Here is a 21,996-nt window from a genome sequence, read left to right on the forward strand (position 1 = left end):
CTTGTTTTTTTTGTTTTTTCATTCGTAAGATTGAGGAGGGGGTTAGGATTAGGGAGGGGGGGGACTATAAAGCTTATTCCTTTTAAGTGTTACAGCTATTTAAAACGTCATGTTATAAAAATGTCACATATTGTCCTCTTAAAAAAACGGATTTTTTTTTTTTATCATTTCACTCCAAACAAGGCACAGGGCCACTTAGTCATGAGGGGCTACTATTTGGGACCCGATTTTCAAGGATACTATTTATGGAGTTGGGCAGCAAGATGTTTGTTCACATTACATTTGAATTTCTGCATGTCAGGGAAGCAGGGATCTGGAAGGGAATTCCAAAGTGCAGGAGTCCAAGGAGGAAAAGCTATTCGAGGAGAAGGTTTTACGGCATCTAGGGATCTCTACAGTGTAGGGGTGGGATTATGCTGCTTGTTGGTTTTGTCAAGAGTATTGTCGTCAAAGGGGTACTAGTGCTCGGAGTTTGTCAGAGCACTTGCGATTGAAATACTTGTGAAACAGGCACAAAAATGCCATGTTTTGGCGATGGGACAGAGGTTGGAGTTTAGTTGATAGTTCAGGGCTTATTATGTTAGCGACTCTTTTTTTAAACCCTGTCCAGGAGAAAGAGAGACTAGTGGCAGATGCACCAGCCGAGATATTGCAATAATATTCCATGCATGGGTGAATCGTGGCCTTGTAGAGATACCAGATATGCTCAGGTGTAAGTAGCCTCTCACATAAATTTCAGACGATACAATGACAGAAACATCACTCAGTTGCAAGAACCGCTCCGTTTTGCTTTTAAACAAGATATAGTTCTGCCAATCATCGAAAGGAACACAATCAAACAAGAGTTAACAACTCCAGAAGTCTCCTCTGCTACCAGAATAATAAATAAATCTTAACTTTTGAATGAATGATGTTTTCTATGTACCTGATCAAATTTATTTTTAAATTATGCACCTTCAAGTTGAGCTAACGTCCGAAAAGGCCTGTAATGGCTTACAATGAGAACAAAACATATTCATTGATGTCCCTGACCCTTGCAAAAACAAATCTATTATTGTATCCATTTTTTGGCAGACTTATCTTCATTTTCATAGTTGTTGTTTCATCACATTTTGGCCAACTCATCCTCTGGCCTTCTTCAGACCAGACCAGATAACACAAAAATTGGATTCATAAGATCAGAAAATCCAATCTTGATCGCCTTTAGGGGCCCATGGCACAATGGATAAACGCATTGAGTCTTTATGATTCCAGCATTGTCTGAAGATAGCAGTTTCAATCCTACCCAAGCAGGGCAGAAGATTAGTTGGACAAAACTTGGTGAGACAACAACAACTATGGAAGGCAGTAATTACTGAGGATAAAGTTACACGACTCGGCATTCCTATCCCATCGCCTCATCTCAAAGGATTCAAAAGATAAAATAATAAAATTAATTCTGATATAAAAAATCTGAATTTGTTTGTCATCGACTCAAATTTTAATGTCATAACGTTATTTCTAGCAAACTTTTCAAACTTAACGACTAAGGCTGGAACAATATATGTTTTGGTTTCGATTCTTTTTAAACTTTTGAAATCACTGGTACATATTGGGTACAATATAATAATCAATAGAGTATTGGCTCTATAATAATATGAAATATCGAAATCTGCATGAATTAAAATATATTTAAGCATATTTTTATGACTATTGGAATCATCACATCACTAATATACGTATTAGAATTTTCAAAATGTGAGATGATATAATTATTTCCACAGCACAACAACCTTGCAGCTCACACAAGAAAGAAATCTAAAACTCGAGTTATTTGTGCTCATCAGTTAAACACATCCAAATTTGGGTTTCGAATTTTTTTTTTTTTTTTTTTTTACACAGTGATCACCACTTATCAAGGCCCGGAAGCCACTCAGGGATAAGGGTTATTGCAAGTGCATCACGTTAGTGAGGAGATTTTATGAAGTGTTTAATTAGGGGGGCGGTTCATAAGGAATTTGTTAACATTAGACTTGAAGACATCCAAGTTGTAGTCCGGAGGGAAGCAGGCAGACGGAACAGAGTTCCACAGGCGTGCAGTTCTAAGAATTGTTATTGTGCTGTGAAAATATAATAAAATAAAATTTATCTAATAATATAATAAAATAAAATTTACCTAATAATATAATAAAATAAAATTTACCTAATAATAAAATAAAATTTATCTAATAATATAATAAAATAAAATTTATCTAATAATAAAATAAAATTTATCTAATAATATAATAAAATAAAATTTATCTAATAATATAATAAAATTTACCTAATAATATAATAAAATAAAATTTACCTAATAATATAATAAAATAAAATTTACCTAATAATATAATAAAATAAAATTTATCTAATAATAAAATAAAATAAAATTTACCTAATAATATAATAAAATAAAATTTATCTAATAATATAATAAAATAAAATTTATCTAATAATATAATAAAATAAAATTTATCTAATAATATAATATAATAAAATTTACCTAATAATAAAATAAAATTTATCTAATAATATAATAAAATAAAATTTACCTAATAATAAAATAAAATTTATCTAATAATATAATAAAATAAAATTTATCTAATAATAAAATAAAATTTACCTAATAATATAATAAAATAAAATTTATCTAATAATATAATAAAATAAAATTTACATAATAATATAATAAAATAAAATTTATCTAATAATATAATAAAATAAAATTTACCTAATAATATAATAAAATAAAATTTATCTAATAATATAATAAAATAAAATTTATCTAATAATATAATAAAATAAAATTTATCTAATAATATAATAAAATAAAATTTACCTAATAATATAATAAAATAAAATTTATCTAATATATAATAAAATAAAATTTATCTAATAATATAATAAAATAAAATTTATCTAATAATAAAATAAAATTTATCTAATAATAAAATAAAATTTACCTAATAATATAATAAAATAAAATTTACCTAATAATAAAATAAAATTTATCTAATAATAAAATAAAATTTATCTAATAATATAATAAAATAAAATTTACCTAATAATATAATAAAATAAAATTTACCTAATAATAAAATAAAATTTATCTAATAATAAAATAAAATTTATCTAATAATATAATAAAATAAAATTTACCTAATAATATAATAAAATAAAATTTACCTAATAATAAAATAAAATTTATCTAATAATATAATAAAATAAAATTTATCTAATAATAAAATAAAATTTATCTAATAATAAAATAAAATTTACCTAATAATATAATAAAATAAAATTTACCTATTAATATAATAAAATAAAATTTACCTAATAATAAAATAAAATTTACCTAATAATATAATAAAATAAAATTTATCTAATAATATAATAAAATAAAATTTACATAATAATATAATAAAATAAAATTTATCTAATAATATAATAAAATAAAATTTACATAATAATATAATAAAATAAAATTTATCTAATAATATAATAAAATAAAATTTACCTAATAATATAATAAAATAAAATTTATCTAATAATATAATAAAATAAAATTTATCTAATAATATAATAAAATAAAATTTACCTAATAATATAATAAAATAAAATTTATCTAATATATAATAAAATAAAATTTATCTAATAATATAATAAAATAAAATTTATCTAATAATAAAATAAAATTTATCTAATAATAAAATAAAATTTACCTAATAATATAATAAAATAAAATTTACCTAATAATAAAATAAAATTTATCTAATAATAAAATAAAATTTATCTAATAATATAATAAAATAAAATTTACCTAATAATATAATAAAATAAAATTTACCTAATAATAAAATAAAATTTATCTAATAATAAAATAAAATTTACCTAATAATATAATAAAATAAAATTTACCTATTAATATAATAAAATAAAATTTATCTAATAATAAAATAAAATTTACCTAATAATATAATAAAATAAAATTTATCTAATAATATGATAAAATAAAATTTACATAATAATATAATAAAATAAAATTTATCTAATAATATAATAAAATAAAATTTACCTAATAATATAATAAAATAAAATTTATCTAATAATATAATAAAATAAAATTTACCTAATAATATAATAAAATAAAATTTATCTAATAATATAATAAAATAAAATTTACCTAATAATATAATAAAATAAAATTTACATAATAATATAATAAAATAAAATTTATCTAATATATAATAAAATAAAATTTATCTAATAATATAATAAAATAAAATTTATCTAATAATATAATAAAATAAAATTTATCTAATAATATAATAAAATTTACCTAATAATATAATAAAATAAAATGTATCTAATAATATAAAATAAAATTTATCTAATAATATAATAAAATTTACCTAATAATATAATAAAATAAAATTTACCTAATAATAAAATAAAATCTATCTAATAATAAAATAAAATTTGTCTAATAATATAATAAAATAAAATTTACCTAATAATATAATAAAATAAAATTTATCTAATAATATAATAAAATAAATTCTATGTATACCAAAAATTTATTGATGTCTAGTTTTGGGATCTTGTATCCGATTAATTATCATACTGAAAGTCTGAATTTGTCAATTCAAGGACATTAATTATCCCAGGATAAAAAGGAAAGTGAAGGATACGTTGTGGAGGTTTCTAGTTTCTAGTTTCAGATGAACTTTATCTTGCCTTTCCTCTGGAAGACTACAAAAGGATTATTCGTCTTGTGGTCGGCGTTACTTGGCCAGGAAGATTTGGGAGTGTAGTCACACACACGAAAATACCACCATTAAAGAACTTTGACTAAAAAAGCTAACATAGTCTAATGGAAGAACGGACACTGCTTAAAACAAGGAGATGGCAATGATTGTTTCTAAAAAAGGACTCTGAGTAAAGAAAGGAACTAATATACTTTCTAAAAAGGATTTATATTAACTTTGAATTGCCTTCAGTAAGTGAATCCTCTTCTCTCTCTCTCTCTCTCTCTCTCTCTCTCTCTCTCTCTCTCTCTCTCTCTCTCTGCTCTTACCCTATCAAAAATATTACAATACACTATAATAGCAAAATTTGGAAAACAAAAAAATCGATAGAAAAAAAAGTCAAGAACATCTACTGGCTTTTTGTGTCAGTTTCAACTAAAAGCAACGATATCTACTTAATTGCAAATGTCAAAAGTACTTAAATATGATGTCAACAGCCAGATAATGCCGAGCATTGCCGATGACATCAAAACAATGCTACATAAAAGAAAATAGTAAAATTTTGGTACTTGTATAGTTTAATCAAGACATTAAAAAATGAAAATATCGAAAAAAAAAAAAAAAAAAAAAAAAAAAGGTTATATTGTACGTATCCGTTTTGGATTGAAGATCTCCGAAATTTCACTTAATTTGATTGAGTAGTTTTTTTTTGGGGGGGGGAAGGGGGTACAGCGGAAAAACGTTTTTATGAGAGCGCAATGAAGGTAGCCATCTTTGAATTTTTTTAACACACAACGGGGAGATAACTCAGTTTAAAGCGCCAGCATTCCCTCTCCATCTTTAATACTAGCTTTTCTTCCTAAAAATCGAAACATGACTACCTACTGTTCGGTATTATAAATTGTTTTTTTGCTGTAAAAAAACCCTACTCAATCGAATTTAGTGAAATTTTTTTCTGCGAACTTCATTCCATAACGGATACGTACAATATAACCTTTTTTCGATATTTTCACTTCTTAATGTCTTGATTTTAAATTGTACAAGTACCAAAACTTTAAATGTAGAAACATCAACAGAAGAAAAGCAAAAGCCTACCGTAATTTTTTATTAACTGTCTGAGGAAAAGGTGTTTTTTGTGTCAAATAAATAATTTTTAGGCAATTTCTTTTTTTAATGCATAAATGTTAGCAATTTTTTTTTTTTTGTCCAATAAATAATTTTAAGCAAATGTTTTGGATGATTTTTTTTTGTCAAGTATTTTTTTTATTTTATGAAGAAAAATGGAAACAAACTTTTTTGGTATATAATGCACATGATTTTTCAGCTGTGATTTTTGCGAAGAAAGTCCCAGTCCAGATTACTGTCCACTGTCGACAGTTAACATTCCCACGTCTTCAGCCATAGCCATTGGCAATGCTCCCTCTTTTTGGTAGGATGTGTAGCAGACACAAATAGACCCCTTTTCTTCTCGCGCATTCGCTTCCTCTGAGTGAGTGATGTGGCGTTAAACTGTCCAATCTGAGGACTTGCACACGAATACAAATTAACCCCTAGGGACCAGACAGCTTCCGGTCCCAAAAAGAAAACTCTCTCTTACGCTAACAGCCTTCGTCGGTGCTAGACGTCTGTTCGCTTCGCTGCTCCTACTAAAGGTATTGACGACAGCCACGGGCTGTAACTACCTCGTAAGGCAGTGGAGACCCGACTCTACTTTCTTCCTTCAGTACGCTTTGCGAATAAACCTTTCCCTTGTTAAGTTGAAGAAGTTGTTTGTCATTGTTCATAGAATTGTGTTATTTTATTTTATCAGGGAAATTCCCTAAAGATGCACCCGTGGCTGTAGGTTATACATTTTAGCGATTTTTGCCATTAGTTTCCGCTGTTGACAAAAAATTAACTACGGTGTCCGGTGTCTGGAGCTGTTGGGCCAGGATAATTAAATTCATGTTTTTTTTAGATCTTTTCTACTCTCCCTGACTTGCATGTAAGAAATGGAAGATTTTTTTCTTCTTCCTCTTCCAATTCGTATCCATGCATGCGCATTGAGTTGAAACTCAGCGCACGGCGTTGTGATTGACTGATCGCCATATCACGTCAGACAGCAGTTAAACCCAAGCAGTTGACATCATGTTCCAGAAAAAGCCGAGCCGAACGCTGAGTTACAACTGGTTCAACTGTGGCCCAACCTCTCTGTCTGTAAGGTCACCCCACTGTCCTTTGGAAAAACTTTGGCTCGTGTCGTCTAAATCTCCGAAAGGTGATCACATCAGATTCCTGGAAGCGAAAGGAAATAAAGCTCGCACATGCCAGAAGACGAAAACTGGTTCACCAAAAGAAAAACAAAACAGAATGCTATTCTAGCAGATTAATTTCACAAAGAGTACCTATTTACTATGCTATGAAGAACATATACTACACTTTGATCTTGTCCCGAAGGCCAAGAAAATTGTATTTCACAAAGAGTATTTACAGATTTTTTACAAATATTGTTCAGTTCTTAGCAAGTTTTAAAAGTCTCAAATCTTCAGTCTTCGCAGACGGCACTCAAACATGTTGGAGAAGGAGGGGGGCGTGTGGTCAGTCATTGGGAACGGCAAAATTCCACACAATCTGTGCCCCCTGAAATCAAATTTGAATCTGCTTAATTTTTGAGCGGGTTAACATTATATAGTAGGAGGGGGTGTCAGAGTGGAAGTCTCCTAAGCCAATCAAATTACGCCATGCATCTGGGGAAACCCCAATGGCGAAATTGCGGGTATGTAATTCAGCCATATCACTAGCTTTGCAATCTGGTACCAAAATTAACATTTAATTCCCATGACCTTAAAGGTCACACCCTGTCATTCAGAACCCCTGGTACTGGGTTCGCCATGCCAGACAATGTCAACGCCATTATTCTAATATTTCCTATCATCTATTTTTCAATAACAATTATATCTCTGATTTTCAAACAATATAGTAGAATATATCTATATATTTCAATTCAAGTCTTGGGATATCCGCTGTCGCCCGGGATCTATGAAAATAATCTTAGTATAGTTATGCGGTCTTCTTCAGGTCCCTGGAAAGTCTGAACCTCCCAAATGGGGAGCAAAATGCTCCCTTAGGTCAATTAGGTCACATTGTCAATTAGGTCACACAAAGGATGCATAAGTACCAAGAATGGCTTTCTCAATAAACACCCACAACCTCCCCGTGTTAAGAACGGCTTTCGGAATAAACACCCTTTGCAGATAAGCCTTCATTGGGACAACCAGGCCACATTGACCACATTTTTTTCGCTTCTTTCTGTATTCAGAAAGTTTTTGCTTCTTTTTCTTTTCTTTTTTTTCTTTCCGTTTGCATATGTGCACAACCTCCAGTTTCTCTTAGCTGCTAAAGCTAAAACAATATGGCTGGCAGGCAAAACTACTACAGGAAAACATGAGATAGTGAATTTTATTGTATCTTTCGAAGTAGTTGTCAGCGATAAATTTAAAGGCGATATTCATTCGTAGCGAACTAAATTACCCCTATATATCCTTAAAAGTCAACATTCTAAAGGTAGGTCTCCAGTTGAGTTGAAGCAGTGAACATTGACCCGTGTCATGAAAGAAGATAATATTTTCCAGGTAATCTCCAAAAATACCGTTAGGGCTTACAACATGGCCGCCAGAAGAGTCACGTGATCCGGTTGATCCAAAACATGAATCGTGCAAATGGAAAACGCAGCCTAAATTATTTATTATTATGATATTGAAAAACTGTTTTTGTACTTAATTATTATGCTTTTTTGTCAAAGTTTGCTTTAAATTTGGGTTTTCCGGTTTCGTAATACGGCGATTCATGTTTTGGATCAACCGGATCACGTGACTCTTCTGGCGGCCATGTTGTAAGCCCTAACGGTATTTTTGGAGATTACCATTTTCCAAAAATCACAAAAATTGATCAAGTAATTTTTCTTATTTTTGAAAAAACGAATTTGCCATTTTTTACCACTAAGTGAAGCCTAAAACCATTTTAATATTTAAATTTTGTTTTTAACATATAAAAAAAATACCCTTTAAAAAAAATGTTTCCATTATCCGAAAATTTTATTTTCTGAAAAAAATTTTTTTGCCACTTGTACAGTTTAATCAAGATATTAAAAAATGAAAATATCGAAAAAAGGTTATATTGTACGTATCCGTTTTGAACTGAAAATCTCCGAAAAAAAAAAAATTACTTAATTTGATCGAGTAGTTTTTTTTGTTTTTTTTTACAGCGGAAAAAAAAAAGTTTTTATGAGAGCGCGTTGAAGGCAGACATCTTGGATTTTTCCTTAATTTTTGTTTAGAGTTTAGGAACATCACGAGATATAACTCCAGTTAAAGCGCCGACACTCCCTCCCCATCTTTAATACTAGCTTTTCTTCCTAAAAATCGAACCTTTTGCTCGGTAGCATAACAATTTGTTTTTTCGCTGTAAAACAAAAACTACTTGATGAATTAAGTGAATATTTTTTTTCGGAGAACTTCATTCCATAACGGATACGTACAATATAAACTTGTTTCGATATTTTCATTTTTTAATGTCTTGATTAAACTGTACAAGTACCTTTATTTTTAAATACACGTTATGTTAATAAATTATTGTTTGGTTTTAAATTTTACGTTTCGGTTGTATTTCCGACATGATCAAAAGACAAAAAAAAAAAAAAAAAAAAATGAAACGAAAGTCGGTTGTCTCCCCTTGATTTTACCATCACTGGTAGTTGTTTTGTTTTTGTTTTTTTCATGAACACAGAGTGAAATTTGATTTTCTTGAATAATAATAAAAAAAAAAAAAAACACTTGATCAAATTACGTGACTTTTGGAAGATTTTATCTTCATCCCCTGACTGGTACGTCACACAGACTTTTCTGTATTTTCTTTACTTTTAAATGCCGCCACAAGTGCCAATCTGAATAAGCACCGACATTACCTTTGTTATTTAAACTAAGGGAGTGAAACAGGCAAAGAGATTTTTCATTTAAAAAAAAAAAAAAAGGTGCTAGTGTACTTACTGATCCGTGCTATTTTTTAAATTGTATTTCTAAAGGGTCCTTTTTTTTCTGCCATTCACTTTTTTCACTGGCACCGTTTTTCGAATTATCTCCCTTGAATTCCTATTGACACAAAAATTTCAAAATGGACGACAACCTCACACTGTATGTATTTTGTTTATTTTCAACTGAATTTGGTATTTTTTACGCGAGTACCCAGCGTAGTATAAACACCTCAATCCCCCATGTTAGGAACGACTTTCGGAAATATAGACCACCAACCTCCCCATACTAAGAACGGCTTTTGAGGTCATTGATGTTTATTCCGAAAGCCGTTCTTAACATGGGAGAAGGGTGGAAGTGTTTATATACGCCGATTACTCGCGTAAAAAAAAATACCCTGAATTTATTGTTGGTGTCTTAATGTTTCATTGTTATCGGTATTAAACACTTATTAAATTATCTTTACGATTAATGTTTTCAGTTCACTTCCGGGTGCTCCTTCGTTTTTAAATAATTTTTTACGCTATTTTTTGTTTATTAAATTGTTATGTAAAAGTATATAATAGTTAAAGGAGTCCTTCCTTCCCTCCATGTTAAAAAATGTTTTTTTTTTTGTTTTTTTTTTTGTTTTCTAAATAATAATGTTATCAGAAAAGACATTTTTAACATGTAGAGGAGCAGGAGCACTCAGAAGTGAAGCGGAAGTAGTGATCGTGAAGATAATCCGGTGCTATAGTCGATAAATCGATTTTTTAAAATATATCCTTTTCAGCGAAAACAATATTACGTACTTAATTGTCGTGTCGAAAATAGTAATATATCCAAAAATTACGCATATTCATTGAGTAGAACAACTGTTATTGTGTTTTTAGCACGAAAAAAGGCACTTCTGCAGGACAGTGACATTAGCAACAGAGACGAGTTATGGGCCCCCGTTCTTAGAAAGAGAACTGCGGTCGGGTTTGTATTACTGTACACATAGATTCGAAAAAGTTGTCAAAAAACAAATATATAACAAATAAATGTTATCAAAGGCAAGATAAGTTACTTTTCTACCTAACTGGATACGTTTTCGGTGTTTTTATTTAATGTAATATGTTTATTCAGCTCGAAAAACATACTGTGTTTACCGATGTATTGGAAAATTCAAAATGGCACCCGACTCTCTCTTTAACACGGTAAGTTTGGGAAAAGGTGCTATAAATATAAAACTAGACAAAATACTGTTAGAAACTTGCTCAATATATGTTACCGTGACATAGGTTGTTGACATATATTCGGTGTTTTTTTAATAGTATTTTGTCTAGTTTATTATTTATAACACCTTTTCCCAAACTTACCGTTTTAAAGAGAAAGTCGAGCGCCATTTTGAATCTTCCAATACATATCGGTAAACACTGTATGTTTTTCGAGCTGAATAAACATGCTACATTGAATAAAAACACGAAAAATATATCCAGTTAGGTAGAAAAGTAACTTATCTTGCCTTTGATAACATTTATTTGTTATATATTTGTTTTTTTTGACAACTTTTTCGAATCTATGTGTACAGTAATACAAACCCAAATTACACAAAAATATATGAAAATCGAAACATTTATTGGGTAATCTCCAAAAATACCGTTAGGGCTTACAACATGGCCGCCAGAAGAGTCACGTGATCCGGTTGATCCAAAACATGAATCGTGTAAATGGAAAACGCAGCCTTGAAGGCAAACTTTGACAAACAATCACAATTTGTTTGTATTTAATTTTTTGTTGATATAATGTTGTTATAAAAATAGGCAAACTTTGAGAAACAATCTTAGGTTGTTTTTAGTTAAAACAGTATTTATAAAAAGTATTTTATTCAGAACAAACAAGTTTTTGTACTTAATTATTATGCTTTTTTGTCAAAGTTTGCTTTAAATTTGGGTTTTCCGGTTTCGTAATACGGCGATTCATGTTTTGGATCAACCGGATCACGTGACTCTTCTGGCGGCCATGTTGTAAGCCCTAACGGTATTTTTTGGAGATTACCATTTATTGTATAAAATATGTATCAAAATATAACTGACGCTGTTTTACAGTGTGTCAGTGTGCAGGGGGAGACAAATCTCGTTTACTAAAAGATTCGTACATTTTTTTTTTTTTCATCTCATAATTTAGGACGCGATATTTTTTTATTTAATCAAAACATTAAAAAAAAAAAAGAGAAGAAAGCTAAGTTTGTCAATTCCAGCTAAAAAAAATCGCAACTGGAATTGAAATTTTTCCGTGTTGAAATAATGGCATTATTATTTAGAAAGCCATTTTTAACATTGAGATGAGAGGGTGCTGTGCTGCTGCTGTGATGTTTTTCGATATAAGGAAAATCACAGAGGATATTTTTGTTTATCGCTAATCTAGACTTGCACCGATTTTCCTGTTAATAATAATAATAATAATAATAAACCTATAACTATAATCTCTGACCCCCAAAAAAGATCCATGCAAAAATAAAAAACAAAAAAAAAACATAAAATAATCCAAACAGCACAAAAAAAACCCTAAAAAACAAACAAAAAACAAAAACTAACAAAATAATATGAACAGCGCAAAGTTCAAGAAACAAAAACAAACAAGGCCACACACAAAATAATAAGCGCTCTCCTAAATGTAATGCGTACAATATCGGATGTGTATTTTGCTAGAGGGGCCTCACTTGTGTACGTCAGCCCTCATCCTTACACAGTAGAAATCCCCAGATGCCAGAAAGCCTTCTATTCTAATAATTTCTTCCCTAGAACTGCTAGACTTTGGAATTCCTTTTCGGATTCCTGCTTCCCTGACTGTACTGAGATGCAGAAGTTCAAGTATAATCTAAACAGAAATCTTGCTGCTCAACTCCCTACATAGTACCCTTCCTCTCCAAATTATGACCCAGATAGTAGCTCCCTAGATCAAAATGGCACTGTGTCTTGTTTAGAGTAAAAATGTGATAAAAATAAATAAATAAAAATTTGAAAGGAGACTTTGTTGAAAATGAGAATTTTCCTGGGAAAGATTTTTTTTTTTTTTTTTTGCATGTAATTTTGATACTTCAACAAATTTCCTTGCAGATTGCAGTGCTACAACACACGTTATCACGATGGAATCTAACTTTATCAATTTGGTTATTGTCAGCTAAGATACTTCCTATACTTCCTAACTTCTGGCCTAGATATAAATGCGGGTATGCCATAGGGATCGATTCTTGGACCTTTGTTATTTCTGATATTCATAAATGACTTATTTGATAAAATTGTCTCTGAGATGGGTATATTTGCTGACGATACCACACTCTATAGTAGGCACGTGGGGAAAACTAATGAGCACATATCTAAGGTAATGACCAAAACCCTTGAGGAAGACCTTCACTCTGTAGTGGAATGGGGTCAAAAATTGGATGGTAACGTTCAACGCTGCCAAGACAAAGCACATTTCTTTTAATAATTACATGAAACCTTACCAACCACCAATAGCAATGGCTAGAGATACTTTACCTGAGAGCACTTCGTTCAAGCTTTTTAGCTTAACGTTCACAGGAACATGAGTTAGAATAGATACATTGAGATTATTGCTAAGGCTACTGCAAAGAAAGTGGGCTCTCTCTATCGTGTTAGAAAGTTACTTACGCCTGAAAGTATCCTGTACCTCTACAAAGCCACCATTCGCCCATGTATGGAGTACTGCTGTCACAGTTGGGCTGGTGCATCTGCTACTAGTCTCTTGCTCCTGGACAGGGTCCAAAAGAGAGTCACCAACCTAATAGGTCCCGAACTGTCATCTAAACTTCAACCCCTGTCCCACCGACGAAATGTTGCATCCCTCTGCCTGTTTTACAAGTATTTTAATGGTGGATGCTCTGATGAACTACATGCCCTTTTACCCCCCGACAAACCCGACAAGCAGCAAAGTCCCACCCCTATACAGTTGAGATCTCAAGATGTAAGAAAGCCTTTTACTCTAATAGCTTCTTCCCCAGAACTACAGAACTTTGAAATTCTCTTCCGGTTTCCTGCTTCCCCAACTGTACTAACATGCAGAAGTTCAAGTGTAATGTGAACAGACATCTTGCTGCTAAACTCCCTACATAGTACCCCTGTAGCTTATGTCCCTGATAGTAGCCCCCTACACCAAAGTGGCAACGTGCCTTGTTTGGTGTGAAAATGTAATTAAAAAAAAAAAAATTCAGTTTCTTCACTTTTTTCCCCTGTACATGTACTCCTTTTTATTGCGTTTTTCCGATTATTTTTTTTTTTATTTAATCATCGAAAAGGTTTTTCGGTTTTATTTTAATTAATAATCACTGAAATTAGTTTTTGCTTTGTTTTGTTTTGTTTTTTTAAGTATTATTGAAAAAACTTTTTAAAATCTTTTGGAAATATTTTGGGAATATTATGTATTCGATACATTTTTTTTATAATGTTTGAAATTTTATTTTGATTTCAATACTTTTATTTATATACTTTCATAAACTATATAAATTCAAATACAAAACATTTATTTTTAAAATTTACAAAAAAAATGTATTTTTATAATTTCATAAACATTTCTTATAAAATTTCAAATAAAATAAAAACTTTTTAAAATTTTATAATTAAAAGTGCAAATACAGACTAACTGTATTATTTTTATTTGTATATTTTTGTTAATTTTTATTGTGTAATTTTCAGCAATGTCCTTTTCTTCGGTTTTATTTCAATAAATCGTTTCACAATAGAAATAGTGAAGAAGAATAAAAGGAAAATAACTTTGTCAATACTTCTGGTAGCAGCTACAACGGAAGTTAGGAAGTACGTTAGCTGACTATAACCATCAAATTTGATTCAACCCTTAATCCACAAAATTACTTTGTAAAGCTAGCTGACAGTAGTTGAGTAAATGATATAGTTTTGAGATTATTATTTCTTTTGACATTGTTTTTGAGGGGTTTTTTGACATTTTATTTTGACATTTTTTTGATATTTTAAAAAAAAAATTTTTTTTGAGATTTTTTTGACATTTTTTGGACATTTAAAAAAAAATAATTTTTTTTGACATTTTTTTGATATTTTAAAAAAAAAATTTTTTTTTGATATTTTTTTGACATTTTTTGGACATTTAAAAAAAAAAAAATTTGACATTTTATTTTGACATTTTTTTGACATTTTAAAAAAAAAATTTTTTTTTTATATTTTTTTGACAAGTTTTTTTTTTACATTTTTTTTTAGTTTTTGTTTTTTTTTTGACATTTTTTTGGGATCATTTGAACAAGAATGGTTCTTCACTCAAGACTTTATGAATATATTCACTTTACAAAAATAATTCTAAGAAATTCTTTTTTAAAAGTAATTAAAAAAAAAAAAATAAATAATGAGATATTTCCTCTTGTGTTTTAGGGAGGAGAAGATGAGGCGATCCGAAGCTTTTAATCGGCTCCAACCATTATGCGTCCAGTTGGTAAAAGCCCCAAGTATCCAAGTTTTAAATTCCCTTAAAGATGTTTTAAGGGATACGGACAAAATCATTGTGAGGGAACTGCATGAATACATCTTGTTTCCTCTCCGATTACTGATGAAGCAAAAGTCGACAAACATGTAAGATTTTTTTTTCTAATCATAACTAAAAAATAAATTTTCTGTTCTTGTCCAAAAAAATCTTCCCATGACAAAAAGAAAATATCATATTCCAAAAATCACACAAATGATCAAGTAGTTTTATTATTTAGTAGTGTTAAATATATCTTGGCAAGATCATCTCACGAAGCAGCAACTTTATGGCAACCTACCTGCCATACCTATTACCATCAGAGAGCGACGTCTACGATTTGCCGGTCACTGCTAGAGGAGCAAGCAAGATCTGGTGAGAAATATATTGTTATAGACTCCACTGCACAGGCGCACGAGCATAGATCCACGTACATCCCACACATGACGCCAACTGTGATCCTGAAGATCTGAGGCAGCTGATGAAAAGACAGAAATTTAGAGAGAGAAAGTCACATTGGTTCAGGCAAGGAGGCTGACCAAAGAGATAGTTTTATTTTTAGATAAGAAAGTCAAATTTTATGAGTAACCAAAGAACAGCTGTCTTGTCAGCCATTTTGAAAACAATCTAAAAAAAACAAAAGGAGGGAACTCAACAATAATTCAAACTTGCAATACTTATGTTCTAATGCCTATGAATTTCCATTAATTGTTTTAAAATGATTTTCTTCTTTTTTTTTTTTTTTTTTTTTAAATATGGAGGAATTCTATGTTGTATATTGAAGGAGGCAGATCCTGGTAATTAGAGAAACAAAATAAATAGGATTGAAAATAATATTTAAAGGAAAAGGTTAGAATCGAACCCAGTAATCAAAAGTTAAAAAGAATACATATTGCAATTTCAATACGATGATAGGTATGTAGAGCATTGTCCATTGTGTTAGACATAACGATACAACTAATTGGGTCAGAGCAAGTAAAATCAGACAATGTAAATTAAGGAATTTTCTTTGTGTTGCCAATAGCGTGTTAAAGACATGTAAATCCACGTGAGGAGACTTTCACATGTCTGAGCACGTTCTTACGACGTCACAAAGAAAGATAGTTTAGAATATATTCAGTTCAGTTTTGTTTTTTTTTTACATGTAGTCACCACTTATCAAGACCCAGAAGCCACTCGGGAATAAGGGTTATTGCATGTACAGTAATCAATGGGATAATATCGTAGTAATCATTAGTATTGGAGATTTGATAAAGTGTCTTACTTAAGGCGGCGATTCATTAGGAATTTGTTTATGTTGGACTTGAAGACATCCAAGTTGCAGTCAGGTGGGAAACAGGCAAACAGAAGAGAGGTCCACAGGTGTGCACTTCTAAGAAAGAAGCTTTGTTAGAGTCAGTCAGAGAGGGGAGGAGAAGAGTTCAGAGTTGACAGAGAATCGGGAGAGTTGAGTTAGCTGAAGCCCCTTTCGGAAGCAAACCAGAAAGGGAGGCAAAATAATGTAATTCTGTAAAGCATCAAATATATGATCATCATCATCATAACCAGCTGGAATAAATGTCCTCATGTTATAAGGAATTCTTGGTCTTCATTTGTCATCAACCGAAAGATAATGTGTTTTTTTTTTGTTTTTTTTTTTTACATGGGTGTCACCACTTATCAAGGCCCAGAGGCCACTCGAGGATAAGGGTTAATAGGTATACATTAGTCATTGTGATTTTAGCATAGTAAACAGTGGGAATTTTGTAACTTGGATTACTTAGGGGGACGATTCAATTAGAACTTGTTCACATTGGACTTTTTCTTTTTTTTTTTTCATAGGTATCAACACATTATCAAGGCCAAGAGGCCACTCAAGGATAAGGGTTAAAGAGTGTACAGTAGAAATTGGACAATATAATAATCATTAGTAATGAAAATTTGTTAAATTTGATAACTTATATGGAACGGTTCATCAAGAACTTATTTACGTTAGACTTGAAGACAACCATATTGTAGTCAGCCGGAAAGCAGGAAAACGGAAGACAATTCCACAGGCGTGCAGTTCTAATAAAAAAGCTTTGTTCATGGAATCTACGTTTAGGTTTAGGCACAGATAAAGAGTGGGGGGAATTATTGATAGTGTTTACAGCTAGACGAGTGTTTCTTGTGAAAGTTTGGCGAGGGGGGACCATAGATTGAAGCTCAGTCGAACACTTTCCATGAAAATAACGATACATTAGAGACAAACTCGCAACATCTCTTCTGTGAGATAGAGGTTGCAAGGAAGAGAAAAGGACATCTCCTACGAGGCTACAAAGTCTATTTTGAACTCTATCAAGGCAGGCCAAGTCCTTTCTAGCAGCTCCTGCCCAGATGTGGCAACAGTATTCCATCCTTGGACGTACCTGGCTCTTATATAGATAGAGAATAGCATCAGCAGTGAGATATCTACCGGATCGATAGAAAGATCCCACCATTTTTCCAGCGGCCTTGGCAACAGATTTTATGTACGTGTTCCATTTAAGATCAGGAGTAATGGTCAAGCCCAGAAGCTTGTCAAAACTTGAGGCCTCCTGAAGACGAGAGCCATTCATTTCAATTGATGCCAGATGTGGATCAGAATGTTGATGATGTAAAGAGAGAAGCTTGGTTTTAGATGCATTAAAAGTAACCAGCCACTCCTTTCCCCATTGTACTACATGCTCAAGATCAGAGGAGAGAGAATTGGAGAGAACTTGTGTTTTGTTTATCGTCTTTGTAAATGAACTTTAAAGTGTTGTCAGTCCCCCATCATCAATAAAGAATTCCGTCCATTTCACATCTTTATAAGTATGAACTCTCAACAAGTATCTGCTACTAGTCTCTCGCTCCTGACTGTGGAACTCTCTTCCGTTTGCCTGTTTCCCACCCGACTACAACTTGGATGTCTTCAAGTCCAACATAAACAAATTCCTGACAAACCGCCCCCTTAAGTAAGACACTTTATCAAATCTGCATTACTAGCGATTATTACGATATTATCCCATTGATTACTGTACACGCAATAACCCTGATCCCCGAGTGGCTTCCAGGCCTTGATAAGTGGTGATCTTCATGTAAAAAAAAAAAGCTTCAGCCTCTGTCCCATCGACGAAATGTTGCATCCCTCTGCCTGTTCTACAAGTACTTTAACGGTGAATGCGCTGACGAATTGCAAGCACTTGTACCCCCTCGACATAAATACCCCCGACAAACCCGACAAGCAGCAAAATCCCACCCCTTCACAGTGAAGATCCCTAGATGTAAGAGAGCTTTTTACTCCAATAGTTTCTTCCTCAAAACCACTAGACTTTGGAATTCCCTTCCCCAACTGTACTGACATGTAGAAGTTCAAGTGTAACATGAACAGACATCTTGCTGCCCAACTCCCTACATACTACTCCTGTAGCTTATGTCCCTGATAGTAGCCCCCTACATCAAAGTTGGGGTGAAAATAAAAATAAAAAATTTTTAATTTGCTATCATCATCATTGTCGCCGTATACGCCATATCATCCTCTGTTATATGTCTTGTTCCTGTCATGTAGTCCACAACACAACATCTAGACCCGAACCAATTTTCTTTTAAACTTGTTTTCTAAAATCCCAAATGAAAATTTTATATTCATTATATCTTTTTATGTGGCTACACAAATCTTTGCAAAACATAAAGAATGACAGCAAATTTATTTTGGTAACGTGATTAGCTACGAAATGATGATCGTTCAAAGGTTTTGTGCTATTCATTTACCAGATATAACAATGTATATATATATAAAAATGGTGTTTTTAATTAAGTGCTTGTGAAGATAGACGACTGACTAATTTTTGAAAATATGTGCTTTTAAGCAAAAACAACAGTACTTACTTGTCATGACGAAAATAGTAATATATCCAAAACTTACAAAAATTTGAGTAGAAAATTTTACAGAAAATTGCATTTTTTCTTGATGTGAACATCTTGAAAATTGCCGAATATAGGGGACATACTTATCTCTCTTTTTGCCACTTTAATGGCTTTCAACATTTGTAGGCTATAGTAATAGTTTTTTTTTTTTTTTTACTAAAAACATAATAGCTCTTCTACTTGATGAATTTTCATAATTTTTGAATATATTACTATTTTCGACATGACAATTAAATACGTAATGTTGGTTTGGCTTAAAACGATATATTTAAAGAATCCACCTGTCGACTTTATCTTGACAAGCGCCAAAAAATCCTCACAAAATGTCATCTTGTAGTTAATGAAAATTAATCATGATGGAAATAATAATTATTAGATTTAACCAGCTTAAATATTCGGTAAAACCCCCAAAGAAAATGTAGAGAAATGCCATGAAAGTGCAAATCTCTTCTTTTATATAAAAGTCACTTTGTGTGTGTGTGTGTGTGTGTGTGTGTGTGAGTTCTTTCCTCACAGGTTCCGAAACGGTTGAGCCTATCTTTTGCAAATTTCACACAAAAGTAATTTATACGTCTGGCAGTGTTCTTAGATATGTTTTGTACAGAAATTCATCATATAAGTATCGAAAATCAAAAACATTTGATCCTAAAAATCGTCTTTCTTTTTTTATAGATAAAAAAGAATAATTTTTACAGGAGAATATTTTACATTACACCAACCAATGGAGATAATAAAATCTCAGCAAATCATTTCTTCTTAAAAGCAAAGACAGAATTATCGATATCTGGAGATATAGCTCAATGGTAGAACATTCAACTTCAGATCAAATGATCGTCTGTTCAAGCCCAGATGTACCTCACTATTTTACTTAATTTTTTTTTTTTTTTATTAATGAGTTCAATTTACAATAAGAGAAAAGGTACCATTTAAAATCGTTGCAAATCATTTCTTCATTTGCATATTTTAAAACTAAAAATTAATCAGAAGTGACCTTTCCAGGGCATTCATTGTCAAGCCCAAATATCAGCTGACGTGATATTGTAAACAAACACGTACGGAATTTGATGAGTGACATTTAATCTATATATAAAAATACGATAGCGTGTGTGTTCTTTTGTGTTTCATGCTTACATCCGGGTCGTTTAATTTTTATGTTCTTCTATTTCTTGCCATAAATAATTTTACCAAGAATTCTTCATAAGTCAAGTTATATATATATATATATATATATATATTTTTATAAGTTTTTATTTCGATTTCGATTCAAGCTAATTCACCCAAGTCATAAGGATATATATATATATATATTTTTTTTTTTACACAGTGATCACCACTTATTAAGGCCCGGAAGCCACTCAGGGATAAGGGTTAGTGCAAGTACATTACATTAGTGTGGAGATTTTTTTTTATTTTTGAAATCGCAACTTTATAACATATAAAAATTGATAGAACATTAACTCTATAATGATATATACGAAATCTGCAAGAATTAAAAGCATATTTTACGACCGGGTTTTACCGGGTGTCCATGCTAGCTTAGATAAATACTTTTGCAGTTTTCACAAAAAAAAGCTGCAATAATATCAGAGCGTTTCCATTGACACTGAACATCTACAGAATGCCAACATCAATACATTACATTTGAATGAGTCCCTTGTGAAATTTCCACAGGTCCCACTAGTCATTTTTCTTTATTTTATTTGCAGATTATTCCTCATAATATATAGGATTGATTCTATAATAATACATACGCAATCTGCATAAATTAAAATATCATGTTTAAGTGTATTGTACCACTGGGTATCGCCGGGCATCCAAATAGTTTATTTATAAAAGGTTCATTTCAACTGCTAACACACCTTCTCTTCTGACCATCAAATCGTAAATGCTCCGTAAAGGTAATAAGTATGGCAAGTAGGTTGCCATAAAGTTGCTGCTTCATGGGATGATCTTGCACTGTTTGTAGAATACGGGTGTACATGCTGTCTAGCTCTCTTTCCAATCTTGCGCCACTCTGCAACTTTTAGTTTCGGGAGAGATAGAGTTTGAAAATATGGAGACAGACAGACAGACATAGTGAGTTTTATAAATTAGATTTATAGCCCCTATTGGATTGTGTAGTGGACTTTCGGTCAGCGTTCAAGTTGTGGATAACTTGGCAAAGACTAAAGTTACCTCTCATGAAAGAGGAGAACTATTTATGGCACAATGGGAGATTCCATTGTGCACACATGGGCCAGTCTATTCTTTGGATTATGATTGGCTGAATCACCTGATTGGATATGCTTGTACATAAATACAAGCCCTCAGTCCAGCTCAATCTGGTGTCAGTCTTGTGCATAAGCTGGACCCTTGGTAAGTGTTGCTGTTATTATTATTATTATTATTATTATTATTATTATTATTGTTGTTGTTGTGTGTTATTGACTACTACAGTTCTTTTGATTATTCTACAGCCCCATTCCACTATGGACTGAAGCTCATTTTCTAAGGTTTCTGCCATTGCCTTGGATTTGTGTGCCATCAGCACCAGTCCATTATTTTTATGAATATCAGGAGTAATGTTACATTTTTACATTGAATGAAAAGTTTGCACGTGTTTGTTCGTGAGTGAGCAAGACTCGAATAAAAGAAAGTCTTTCCTTGCATCATCGCTTCTTTCATTGTCGCCACGTTTTCTGATATGTTGTCGTGTCCAGTGGCCTGCAATCTTCTGTTTAAACAAGACAAAGAAAACTTCTCATGTAGGAAAAAAACGATGGAGACTCTGTGAGTTTTCAAAGTTTTATTTATTGATTGGTTGTTTTGTTTTATGGCGTATCAACCCCTTTTCGAGCCATCCAATGCCGGAT

The 21,996-nt window shown here is 31.3% G+C and overlaps 1 protein-coding gene across 1 annotated transcript in view; it reads left to right on the plus strand.

Moving 5' to 3' along the window:
• Nucleotides 1-9,723: 9,723 nt before the first annotated feature.
• The window catches only part of LOC145255587 (TELO2-interacting protein 1 homolog), a 90,675-nt gene continuing 78,402 nt past the window's right edge, over nucleotides 9,724-21,996 (plus strand). The window contains exons 1-2 of the mRNA XM_080114065.1: nucleotides 9,724-9,931; nucleotides 15,151-15,348. Of these exons, the coding sequence (XP_079970191.1) occupies nucleotides 9,912-9,931; nucleotides 15,151-15,348 (218 nt within the window). The 5' untranslated portion in view covers nucleotides 9,724-9,911. The remainder of the gene's footprint in view (nucleotides 9,932-15,150; nucleotides 15,349-21,996) is intronic.

This window comes from Euprymna scolopes, chromosome 31 (genome assembly GCF_053919585.1).
Source record: "Euprymna scolopes isolate OS-2025 chromosome 31, ASM5391958v1, whole genome shotgun sequence".
NCBI lineage: Eukaryota > Metazoa > Mollusca > Cephalopoda > Sepiida > Sepiolidae > Euprymna > Euprymna scolopes.